Consider the following 12,636-nt stretch of genomic DNA (forward strand, 5'->3'; position numbering starts at 1 on the left):
GCTTTCCACAATCTAAAAGGATGTAAGACTATCTATACTGTTTTCCCTTTAGATCCAGTAAACAACATTTTAATCGATACCTTACAAACTCTGTATGCCTTTTGTACTGGGATTGTAACAAACTTGCACCAGAGACTTTTGTTGCTATCTGTTTTGCTGTCCTTATAGGAGCTGCACTGATCTATTGTTGTAAACATAAGTACTTAAGTATGGCTAGAAAAGTTTGAGATATTCTAAAATGAAGTGTAAGTTATCGTTTTGTTTCTTTACACATATAAAATAAATGTAGTGAAGCAGCAATTTTTGTAAGTATTATTTGAGCTAGCTAAATATAGTCATGCTGGAATAAATTATATTTAGTGTTACAAATTTTTAAGAACATGCTGAGCAATCTCTTTGACAGCAGAAAGTGCTTCTATGCAAGTTGGCCTAATTTGCGCAGAAGGAAGCAAAAATCCATAAGTTCCTGTGTCCCGAAGCTCAATGGTAAAAGAATATTTAATGCCAAGATCATAAGCCCAGTCATCTGAACCTCCAGGAGCTAAATCTGTATAATGAAAGGAAAAGGAGATAAGTTACCTGAAAACAGAACTTTCTGTTCAGAAGCTGTTTCCTGTTGCTAACGAGCATATGCTATCATGCTTATTGTTGTAATAAAAAATACTTACAAATTGTTTGTGCACCGGGACCGAGTTTATAAATTTTCTTTGTTGTTCTCCTTATAGCATTCGCTGCTTTCTTTGCCAGACTTTCCTGAAATCAACAAAGCATTATTAGCTTTCTAGCCTTGTGGTAATAGATAATATGTGTTCAGTTAGGATTTATTTACACCATGCTGTGAATCTGGTATTACTTAAATATACATATAAAAGTCTCCAGAGAATCCATAGAATGTCGTAAAAATTTTCAGCATAAGCCTATGCTCAAATTACATTCCTACTGTAGATAAAAGCATACCTGGGACCTTGCCACCCACTTTTGGCAGCAAATAATTGCCAGAATATTTATTCCCACTTGTATCATGTTTTTCCTTTTCCACCATGGTATTTAAGTCACTTGATTCATTTAGTGTTGACAAGAACAGCAACAAATGACTGCGTTCACAAAGTCCTGCACATAAGCCACATAGAAGACTACATGCCCAGAATTAGTGCATCTCTTTCTGCTTTACAGTCACAATGCATTTTTTAATGTAGGTGTATGAAACAGTTTGTTTCAGTAAATTAAACAGTAACAAGACAGCGTAAGAATATGTGTTATCTGGGAATAGTTTGTTCTTAGTCTGTATTTACATTGCTGGATTTTTTTCCTTCCTCCTGAATACACTTGGCAGTAGTCAATGGAAACACAACGTTGGACTGTCTGGGGCTTTGTCAAAATGGGATGTTTCCATTGCATTTATTGTGTGCTTTTTACAGTCCTCTTATCCATGGAACATGAAGCTTAAAAAGTTATATATGTTAAGTGTCACGGGTGATGCATATGGTTAAAAATGACAATAGTAATTGGATCACCACCAGTGTATGAAAATGTCAGTCCTATATATAGCCTCTTACTCTCTGTCCCTGTGTAAGGGCTTGTGGAATATATGAAATGACATGTGTACCTTAGGCATGTGCTTTCTTGCCGTGACAAATCCCAAAGCCTGAAAATCTGATTTCTGGTCCCCTTTACACCATTTCTGGTCCATTTTTAGTGCTATACAGGAGCCCTTGTTTCAAATAAAAATGCATGTTGCCTCAGCACTTGGAGCCTAGGACCACTGCGAGAAACCTAAGAAGTGTGAGAGGAGGAATTCTTTTCTCTAGGGGACTTGATGTCTTTAGATAAAAGAATATTTCTAAGCTGTCTATGTATATCTATGTCTTCATTATTCTGTTTAATTTCATTTTAGCCTGGGTATCCTTTCCAGATCCAGGAAACCTGAAGTTTTCTGCTCAATGAGGAAAGGTGCTGGCTCCTCTTTTTTTTTTTTTTTTTGCTGGCTCTAGCTGTCTTTTAGGAGAATCCTTACCATGTTTTTGGTGGCTCAGGAATTTAAAATTCTGCCTATGCAGGACAAGGTTTCCATCCTACCTTTAAAACCATTTTAAATAAATAACTCTAGCAAACAGCCTTTAATAAAAGCAGTGAGTATTCACCAGATCACCTCATTGCATAGGAGTGTGAAGTGTATTTTTCAGAATTACATGCCCAAGTGCTTTCATACAGCATAGTCATATGTGATTACATACATGCAAACCATGTAATTTAATCACAAATTTACAAAACTGTCCTTTCAAGGAGTTCAGAACCTGTCACTCTGTTCTTTTTTTTCCTTTTCATCAGCTTCAAAGTACCAGAGATTGATGATGTGCTAACAATATGGAATAAGTATTTTAAGTTTTCCAGTCTTCAAAAGTAGCTGGCTGGCTTGCTCAGTGATAGACCAGCCTGTAAGTTCTTAAGGATGGCAGAAAAATGCTCATTTCCCAATTCTCAATCTTCATAACATTGTGATTTCCTCATGACAGTCCTAACCAAACAGGGTGAGAAGTTCTGAAATAAATCTGAAACTTAAGGAAAGGGGATTTACCAGCTCATCGTGGTCTTTGCTTTTATCCGTTGTGTAAGAATATGGAAACAGTACCATCTGGGAGTAAGAGTGCATTGTTATGTATGCTTTAATGATATCTTTGTGATCTCTGATAAAGCGAGCCACAGCTTTCACTTCGGGTTCGGATTCTGGATAGGGTCCACAGTATGTCTCATAGCACTCATTGGGAGATGCTCCTTTACCTGTAACAAAAGAGCGTGCAGGCCAAATAAAAAGTTCGTAGTTCCTAGAACAGCCTGGGTTGAAAAGGACCACAATGCTCATCCAGTTTCAACCTCCTGCTATGTGCAGGTTGAACCAGCAGACCAGGCTGCCCAGAGCCACATCCAGCCTGGCCTTGAATGCCTCCAGGGATGGGGCATCCACAACCTCTTTGGGCAACCTGTTCCAGTGTGTCACCACCCTTTGAGTGAAAAACTTCCTCCTAATATCTAACCTAAACCTCCCCTGTCTCAGTTTGAAACTATTCCCCCTTGTCCTATCACTATCCACCCTTGTAAACAGCCATTTAGTAATGTTTTAAGATAAGCTGCTCGGCAGAATATTAAAAACCTACCAAGTCCTTGTTGTTAAGTATAATGATATAGCTTTGACGACAAATGCTGAGAGCCAAGAAATCTTGGTTAGTCAAGCGTTACTGAAGGACTGAGGTGACCCATTTTATATAATGCAGGTGGTTCAGTAAATAAGCTTTGAGTGACATAGTGAGAACCACCTCTTCCCTCTGTCCTCCTTTCCCACCATAGCCTGCACTGCTTGTGTTGTAATATGAAAACTACCAAATTGATGGGTTGATGGCTGCACTAGATGATTTTAGTGGTCTCTTCCAGCCTTATACTCTATGGTTCTGTGAAAGGAACTGTTCATCAGTTTGTAAATGTTATTTAGGTGTGTTTGTCTTTTTGTGAAAACTTCTTCAAAATTACAAAATTTGTAGGCTAAAACTGAGGCACAACAGAAAGGAGGTGAGCTCATACCACACCAGCGTGCATCAAAATTCCTGTTCATGTCAGTACCAATGCAGCCACTGCTACTGTGCGATGAGCGGCTCTTTCTCCACAGTCGATTCTGTGTTAAGAGACAAATAAATCACATTCAGGGAAAACAGCTGGCAAAAATGGGGGCAGCATCTCACTTAGCTAAGAGTGATGACTTCCCACTGTATCTCTACAGCAGCCACGTGGCAATGAAGGGATGAGAGACCGAGGAAGATTATAAAACCACAATCTGGTTGCCAGTAAGGCCTTATGATAAAAGGTGGTGTCACGTAAGATGAGAATTAGTCATGTCTGCCCTGATTTCAATGGATTGAGACTGTAGGAGAAGGGGAGAAGTCACAGTGTTTAGCCAGGTAAGAGTTTACAAGCCCAAGTCCAATCTTTCTGTACAGTGGTAGCAGTATGTGTAATTTTGGAAATTTGGTGTGCATCTGTTAACATGTGTATGTGGAGTTATCCAAACAGATGGCAAATTACATTGAAGATCAAAAGAGTGAAATAACATGTTTTTTTTTAATTTGTTTGTGTGGAATCTAAAAAATAAAAAAACAATGACAAATCTCAATGACTTAGTGTTTCTAACCAATAAATAGAATACTGGAGATTTCTGTTGTACCTTATTGCATCTTAAACAAAAAAGCTCTCCGAGAAACAAACTATTGCACAGGAGAAAGGAGTGAACTACTGGCTGTGGTCTCTGATGCAGCATGCTATTCAGCTTGTGCTGGATTAGCAGCCTTGCAAAGGCATTGCCTGACATCTGGAAACTTTAAAATCCCAAGATAAAATTCATTTGTTTCCAGATGCATTTCCAGCAGCTTGGAAGATGCAAAGGTACTATGATTCACACGTCACTTCGTTTCAAGATTTGTTGTGGTTTACTTAGGGCAGAGATGCAGAAATTCCAAGCACAGATGAAGAATTTGGGGCATGTAATTCTAGGATGGAAACTGTGCCCTAAACACACGGTGATAGTTCCTATAAACAGCGTGTCAGTGTGATGCAGATGTCAGAAAATCTTTACGTACAGAGGGTTTGCTCCAGGTGTACTCATAGCCATCCACATTCATCACGGGCATGACGTAGAAATCAAAGTGCTCCAGAAGTGTTGTCATGACCCGATCTCTCTCGCGCAAATGGATTGTCTATAAAACAGAGAAAGATCTTATTAAAAGCATTCATAATGATGGCTTTTTTACCTTCCTAGGAAGGCACCTGAAGGCCTGTGTAAAATAACAGCAATTATCACACCAGTCGTTCACACTGTAGTCTTTTATTATTTACAGGTGGTGATGAGATAGAGTTGAAGCCTATTAGTAGGAAGGTTTGAGCATTCGCTGCTTGTATAAATAATAAGAACACTCCTTCCCTCTCAAAATACCACAAGGGTAGCAAAAAAAAATAAAGCAAGAAGAAAAATAACAAAAAGCATTTCAAGTGGCTGCTATACATAACATTATTTCCACTGGCTTCATTATGAGTTTGATGCACTTGTATGCAGGGAGCAAGCTACATTGCTAGTTTTTCTTTCCAGCCTATTTTGAAGGCTTTGCTTTGGTAATACCTTAACCTGGTTGGTTGTCCACCTCCCAGCCATGAATTTTAATCTGGATAAGTGAGGTTTTTTTAACTATTGGAATAGATTAAATCTTTATCATATGTATATATTTATATTTCTTTATACCTTACTTAAAGCACATGCTTTCATTTTAAAGCCTTCCCTATTTTCCTCAGGCAATGGACTTTCTGTGACTCAAATGAGAAATGTCAGTCTTTCTACAGTCTAACAACAAAATTAAGCGATAAAGAATGGAAACATTATAAAGAATGTCTATTATTTGCAGTAGAGAACTAGTATTTGCAGATAGAGAACTACTGATTTTAATGTGTGTGCAGATGTATATTAATGTCAAGTTTTAAAATGATACTTCATGAAGTGATGTAGAAATAAAATTTGAATTTAAAACATGTTGATCAGATCAAGGGGATGGAGAAGCTAAATGTCCAACTTGTTAATTCTGAATAATGCTGCAGGGTCGTGTGACAGGCAAACTGACAGCACAGCTGGTAATTATTTGGAGCAGCGTGAAAAGGGCAGACACGTTTCTGTCTAAGGGAACCTTGAAGGCTGGGATTATGAGCGGGTCACAAGGTACATTCAGCTATGCCCATCCCTAGCTCCTGCAATCTCCTTTAAAATGTTGTTGCCACTGAGGTTTTACTGTTGTGACTAAGAACAGAAATAAGCACCTTTCTTTCTATAATTATAATTATCATGATTTAATTCCATCATGGACCAACCATAATTCGTATTTTAAGGACTCATCTTTGCTGTTACTCTGACTACTGGTGATGATGAAATCTCAATCTCATTTAATCTATATTGATTGTGAACCTTGCTTTTGTAAAAAATAACAATAAATAATGTTTCAGAACATTAAGTGAGCAACCTGAGCAACTTTGTCTTGGACAGAAGGGTTTAGAAGACTTTTTCTTAGACCATACAAAGAAATGGGCCATCAATTCAGCATCACAAGTTGAGATGCCTCAAATTCAAAAATTAAGATCCGAAGTGCAAACCATGGTTCTGGTGTCTTTTGGCATACATTTGTTCAGTGTCCCAAGCAGTGTAGATATTAAAGATACCAAGGATTAGATGTGACTGTTGGTTGGGCTCTGCAAGTGAGGGCTGGTCTTGCTAAGCCCACAGTGTAGTGTCATCCCATCATGAATGGGTGCTATGCATGTGGCTAAGGGTTGTTGTTCATATTCTGAAATGACACTGTTCCTTCAGAAGAAGGTGGCTTGTGTGGCCTCTTTCTCTGAATGAAGCAAATCCAGAAAAAACCTGTGTGCATATAGAAAAGGCCTACTCCATCCCTGATCATTCCACAACTGTAAAAATCTGTTGAATTTGGTCCACATATTTCAACAGTCATACCTTAGAATCTATCTGAACTGTTTTGCATTTGATCCGTATGTCTTTCCCTCACACATACATACCTCCATCTACTGATATACACATCACAGAATTACAGAATCACAGAATGGCCAGGGTTGGAAGGGACCTCAAGGATCACGAATCTCCAACCCCCCTGCCACATGCAGGGCCAACAACCTCCACGTTTAATGCTAAACCACATACATATACAAACACGTTCACATGTGTAGGACATGTGTATCTTAGGCATAAAATCGATATTGGTGCTGTGAAAGTAAATGGATTAAGATGTTACAGAACTTAAAGCGCAAACAGAAAGAGAAGGTGATTGGCATAAACTTTTTTTTTCTTTGCTCTGAAAATGGTAACCAGGTATAAAGTCTACTCACGTGGCCTATGAACCACAGGCAGAAAGCAGGAGAAATCCATTCTCTAGCATGGATGCCACAGTCAATCCATATAGCACTTTTGGGGTTCTCCTGCCTTTTAGAAAGCTGACAAAAGAGAAATTGTATTAAAATGTTTCTATTGCATAATGAAGCACATAGAAGTAGAAGTGAAAAGGGTAACCAAGATGGAAAAAGAAGCTTCTGTCTTATAGGTAGTGCTTAAATTGCTCCTAGACCAGGATACTGCTCTCATGTATGTTCACATATGGGCAGAGGGCCATATTCAGGTTGTCTACAGCAAGCTTCTGATGTAGACACAAAACAGCACCAGGCCCTCATGCCAGGAGATCAGATCGTCAGCTAGGCAGGACAATAGATCATTTTGGTTTTGTAGTCACATAGGAAGATAATCCACTGTGCCAATATTTCATGCCTTTGGATGATGGCCTAGATGTTGTACCTTCTTTGTGACCTCGCATGTCCAAATGCCTTTGTCTAGCATAATGGCACCTTATCTGAAGAACCTAGCAGACTTCTAAGGCAAACATTTAACACATTGTTGAAATGTGCATTTAAGTATAGGTTTAAGAAAATGTTATGGACAAAACCCATCACTTTCTTACATTAGTACCTGGTAAGATTTCTCAGTAGGACAGAACTGTACCTTCAAGACGTAAAGTGGTCGTTTTTCATATGATGATCCAATATAAATTTTCTCAAGTAGGTCAGAATGGAGTCTCACAGTTTCTTCCATCCAATTATAGATCTGCGAAGATGAGGTGGAACAAGCAGTAAATGGATCTTTTCCATGTTGTTCTCCTTCATTCCTGAAAGTTGACTTGACCTGAATTCATTCTTCCTCCCCAAATCTTGCCTCTTCAGCTGATTGGAAAGAGAAGCTAGCAGTTCAGACCACTGACCTCTTGCCAACTGACCACTCCTGAAACTAACAGTGAGATGTGATCACAACACAGTCTAAGCATAGCCCTAACACTCCTCTTCAGTTTTATTTGGTTAAAATATTATTCAGTTCATGTTTCAAATGTTTAAATATGTGGTACTTTGCTGCTGCATTTTGCTTCTGAGTAGGCTGCATTTGAGTGGTGTTTGAAGTAATGCATGTATAATAGATTTTGTCTGGTGCTTTGTTCCTTCTTTATGTAGGCATCACAATAATTACAGTTCTCAGTGGCTGAGCAATGCAATGATCATTATTTACCTGTTGATGATTCCTTTCCCTGTCTTCTGTCTTAACCATGAGACAAATTGCACCCCCTAAATGAATCTACAGGGATTACACGACAGTATCTTACTTCTGTCATGGAATGGTAGTTTTCATAATATGATGAAGAACTGCGTGGGTTGACTGTGTCATTGAGTGTCTGTTTTTCAATCAGTCCTTGAACATCTCCCATCAAAACTCTGGAGAAAAAAAAAAAAAAAAAAGAGCAAAGAAAAAGCACAGCTTCCTGATAAAAACAACAACAAAACCCAACAGTGTTTCTAAACAAGTGCATTGAAACATTATTGGCAAGAAATAATTACATACTTGTGTGGGATGGTCAGTTGCCTTAAACCAGCTTTTATTCTGTTTGTACTGGATGCATTGACATAGAAATGGACTTCTTGGTCCTTCTGGATGTTTTCAACCACAACAGGTTGCCAGAGAATGACCTGCAAAGTTTCCAGGAACATTTTATCTTTCTTTCTTTTTTTTTTTTTTAAACGAAGGAAAAAAATACTAACATTTAGTAAGTATTTTGAAAATAATTGAAGCATATGTTTTCAATTTAAGAGACCGCTTACAAAAAGCACTTTAATGTGTGTTGTGTTATAGCATTCTGTTACTGCTGGAAATGAAATGTGTGTATTTAAGGAATTTTTATAATGACTTGTGCACATAAATTCGTAAATCAAGAACAAAGACAGGAATATAACCTTTACTGAGATAGCATTTCTAGGAGAATAGATATGTTTAGCCCATTATTATGTTACACATTTTCAAGTCTGCTGAGAGTTATTTTCCCTGAGGGTATTTGGAGAATTAATGAAGATCAGACCAGTCTTTGTAGTTATTGTGTTCACTGATTACTTTGATCAGGGAGGAAATAAATGCCAGAAGCGGTTTGAGTATAAGTCAAGATGAAGCAGCAATACAGAGATTAGAAACTGGAAGAAAATAAGAAAATGAGATTCTTCTTGGCAAAATTAAATCTTATACAATAATAAAATCAGAAGCCAACATATTAAATAAGAGAATGAAACTTTAGAAGAAGTAATAGCAAAAGATCTAGGAGTGACAGCAAACAGAAAGTTATGCATGAATTTACAATGTGAATTTGCAGTGTGAAAAAGATCACCATCATTCTTGGACGTGTTTTTAAAGAGATGCAGCCCGGAGTCACTAGATAGCAGGGTTTGTTTTATTCCTTTCAATTGCACCAATAATATTATGTTCCACTTAGGGCACTATGTTTCCAGGCCTATGTCAGCTGTCGACTGTTTACCTCACTCATTTCTCAGACAGAACCTATCTGCAAATGCATATAGAAAACTCTTCCATGTTTTCAATCAAGATTTTGGAGCAATAAATTGTTTAACAGTTGTGCCCCAGGTATATGACTGCTGCATGCCATATGCATGTCACCAACTCCAGAGCCATCTCAGACATTACTGGCAGGGTAGTGGCAGCATCATATAGCTCAGCATTGCTTGGAGAAAGCATCCAAGAAGCAAGAGTGATGCTTAGCTCACCAGCACCAATTTCCCCGTGATGCTTAGCTCACCAGCACCAATTTCCCCGTGGCCTGGACTGTCATGACATTCATGTTCAAGTATACCAGTTCAGATTCAGTTTCTTACTGATAATTCTTTGAACTGAGAATGAGGATAACTAAGGAACTTAAGACTGACATAGCTGAGGTAACAGAGGAGCAACGAATGAAGGTTATGGGAAAGTTTACATAATGCACATGATAATTAGTTTCTTTAACCATCATCAGCAAAGGTCAATACTTCCCCCAGGGCAGCTACCAAAGACTCCGTTCAAGTGTTCCTGCATCTGGGTCATCTGATGAAAGCTACATGCAGCCTGTGAGCTGTATGATTCTTTGCGTAAGATGATCATTTTCATTTTCAGTTGCTTCTTTTTTTTTTTTTTTTTTTGCTATACTGTAATCATTTTGATTTGTTGGGAGGTACTGTTTGTATCTTCCTTCTTCCACTCCATCTCCCTACTACATTTTCTTTTTCTCTTTTCTCTTTTTTTCTTTTCCTTTTCCTTTCATTCTCGCTTTCCTTTTCATGGGATCATAGAATGGTTTGGATTGGAAGGGACATTTAAGATCACGTAGTTCCAACTCTCTGCTGTAGGGACACCTCCCACTAGACCAGGTTGCTCAAAGCTCCATCCATCCTGGCCTTGAATGTCTCCACAACCTTTCTGGGCAACCTGTTCCAGTGTCTCACCATCCACACAGTAAAGAATTTCTTCCTAATATCTAATCGAAATCTACCCTCTTCCAGTTTAAAGCCATTTCCCCTTGTCCTGTCACTACATGCCCTGATAAAAAGTCCCTCCTCAGCTTTTCTGTATGCCCCCATCAGGTACTGGAAGGCTGCTATAGGGTCTCCTCAGAGTCTTCACCAGGCTGAAGAGCCCCATCTCTCAGCCTGTGCCTGTAGGAGTGATGCTCCACCCCTCTGATCATCTTCATGGCCCTCCTCTGTACCCACTCCAACAGTTCAATGGGCCGCAGAACTGGACTCAGTACTACAGGTGGGGTCTCACAAGAACAGAGTAGAGGGAGACAGTCACCTCACTTGCCCCGCTGGTCATGCTTAGTATTGGCCTTCTGACCTGCAAGCACACATTGCCAGATCACGTCCAGCTTTTCAATCAGTTGATACTCCCAAATCCTTCTCCTCCAGGCTACTCTCAAGCCATTCTCCACCTATCTTTATTTGTGCTTGGGATTGCCCTGATCCAGGTGCAGAACGTTGTACTGGCCTTGTTGAAGTTCATGAGGTTGGCATGGGCCCACCTCTCAAGCCTGTCCAGGTCCCTCTGAATGGCATCCCTTTCCTCTAGCATGTCAACCACTCAGCTTGGTGTCATCTGCAAACTTGCACTTGATCCCTCTGTCCATATCACCTACAAAGATGTTAAATAGCACTGGTCTCAATACCAATCTCTGAGGAATGCCACTTGTCACTAATCTCCACTGGGGAATGAGCAGTTGACCACAACTCTCTGAGACCATCCAGCCAGTTCCTTAGCCAATCAGTTGTCCATCCATCAAATCCATTTTTATCCAATTTGCCAACTAGGATGTCATGCGGGACAATGTCAAATGTTTTGCACAAGTCCAGCTACATTATGTCAGTTGCTCTTCCTTTATCCACTGATGCTGGAACTCCATCATTATAGGCCACCGAGTTTATCAGGCATAGATTGCCCTTGGTGAAGCCATGTTGGTTACCACCAATCGTCTCATCTTTATTTTCTTTGTGCCTTAGTGGGGCCTTCAGGAGGATCTGCTCCATGATCTTGCCAGGCATAGAGATGAAACTGACTGGCCTGTAGTTTCATGGATCTTCTTTTTATCCATTCTTGAAATTGAGGGTTATGTTTCCCCTTTTCTAGTCAGTGGGAGTTTTACCAGACTTCCATGACCTTTCAAATATGATGAATAGCAGCTTGGCAACTTCATCTGCCAGTTCCCTTACAACGTGTGGATGGATCTCATTGGGTCCTATGGACTTTTGCACCTTCAGGTTCTTTAGATGGTGTTGAACTTGATCTTCACTTACAGTAGGCAGATCTTTCTTCTCCCAGTTCTTATCTTTGTTTCCTGCAAGTTGGGTGGTGTGGCTAGAGCCCTTGCTGGTGAAAACTTTGGCAAAGAAGTCATTGAGTACTTCAGCTTTCCCCATATCCTTTGTAACCAGGTCTCTCATTTTCTTCCAGAGAGGGCCTGCATCTTCCCTGGCCTTCCTTTTATCACTGATAAACCAGTAGAATTTCTGCTTGTTCCCCTTCATGTTCATGTCTAAATTTAATACTGTCTGGGTTTAGGTTTTCCTAACCTGATCCCTGGCTGCTTAGACAACTTCTTTGTAGTCCTTCCAGGTAACCCATTCCTGCCTCCACTCCCTGTCAGTTTTCTTTTTGTGACAAGGTAAGTCCAGGAGCTCCTTGTTGATCCACACAGGCCTCCTGGCATTCTTGCCCACCTTCTTCTTTCTTGGGATGCACTGCTTCTGATCTTGGAGGAGATAGTCCTTGAATACTGGACCAACTTTCTTGGCCCCCTCTTCCTTCCAGGGCTTTATCCCATGTCACCCTGCCAAGCAATTCCCGGAAGAGTTTGGAGTCTGCTCTCCTGAAGTTCAGAGTAGAAAGCTTGCTGAGCACCCTCTTTGACACCCTAAGGATCTTTAACTCCATTTTGTGGTCACTGCAGCCAAGGCTGCCCTTGAACTGGGTGAGGACGAAGTCCAGCATAGCACCTTTTCTCATGGGTTCCTGCACCATGTGGAAGAGGAAAGTATCGTCAACATATTTCAAGAGCCTCTTTGACTGCTGATGCTCTGTTGTGTTGTCCCTCCTAAAGATATCAGGATGGCTGAAATCCTCCATGAGGACCATGTTTTGTGGCTATGCTTCCCTTTCCCTTTCCCTTTCCCTTTCCCTTTCCCTTTCCCTTTCCC

General features: G+C 39.9%; 1 protein-coding gene across 1 annotated transcript in view; it reads right to left on the bottom strand.

Moving 5' to 3' along the window:
* Positions 1–300: 300 nt before the first annotated feature.
* CPB2 (carboxypeptidase B2) overlaps positions 301–12,636 on the bottom strand; it is a 16,738-nt gene continuing 4,402 nt past the window's right edge. The window contains exons 3-11 of the mRNA XM_042839059.1: positions 8,474–8,598; positions 8,238–8,346; positions 7,589–7,690; positions 6,925–7,029; positions 4,623–4,739; positions 3,574–3,664; positions 2,576–2,778; positions 669–753; positions 301–547 (exon numbers count right to left, since the gene is read on the bottom strand). Of these exons, the coding sequence (XP_042694993.1) occupies positions 363–547; positions 669–753; positions 2,576–2,778; positions 3,574–3,664; positions 4,623–4,739; positions 6,925–7,029; positions 7,589–7,690; positions 8,238–8,346; positions 8,474–8,598 (1,122 nt within the window). The 3' untranslated portion in view covers positions 301–362. The remainder of the gene's footprint in view (positions 548–668; positions 754–2,575; positions 2,779–3,573; positions 3,665–4,622; positions 4,740–6,924; positions 7,030–7,588; positions 7,691–8,237; positions 8,347–8,473; positions 8,599–12,636) is intronic.

This window comes from Centrocercus urophasianus, unplaced genomic scaffold, assembly GCF_019232065.1.
Source record: "Centrocercus urophasianus isolate 14NV4802_14NV808 unplaced genomic scaffold, USGS_Curo_1.0 seq_9, whole genome shotgun sequence".
NCBI classification, from domain to species: domain Eukaryota; kingdom Metazoa; phylum Chordata; class Aves; order Galliformes; family Phasianidae; genus Centrocercus; species Centrocercus urophasianus.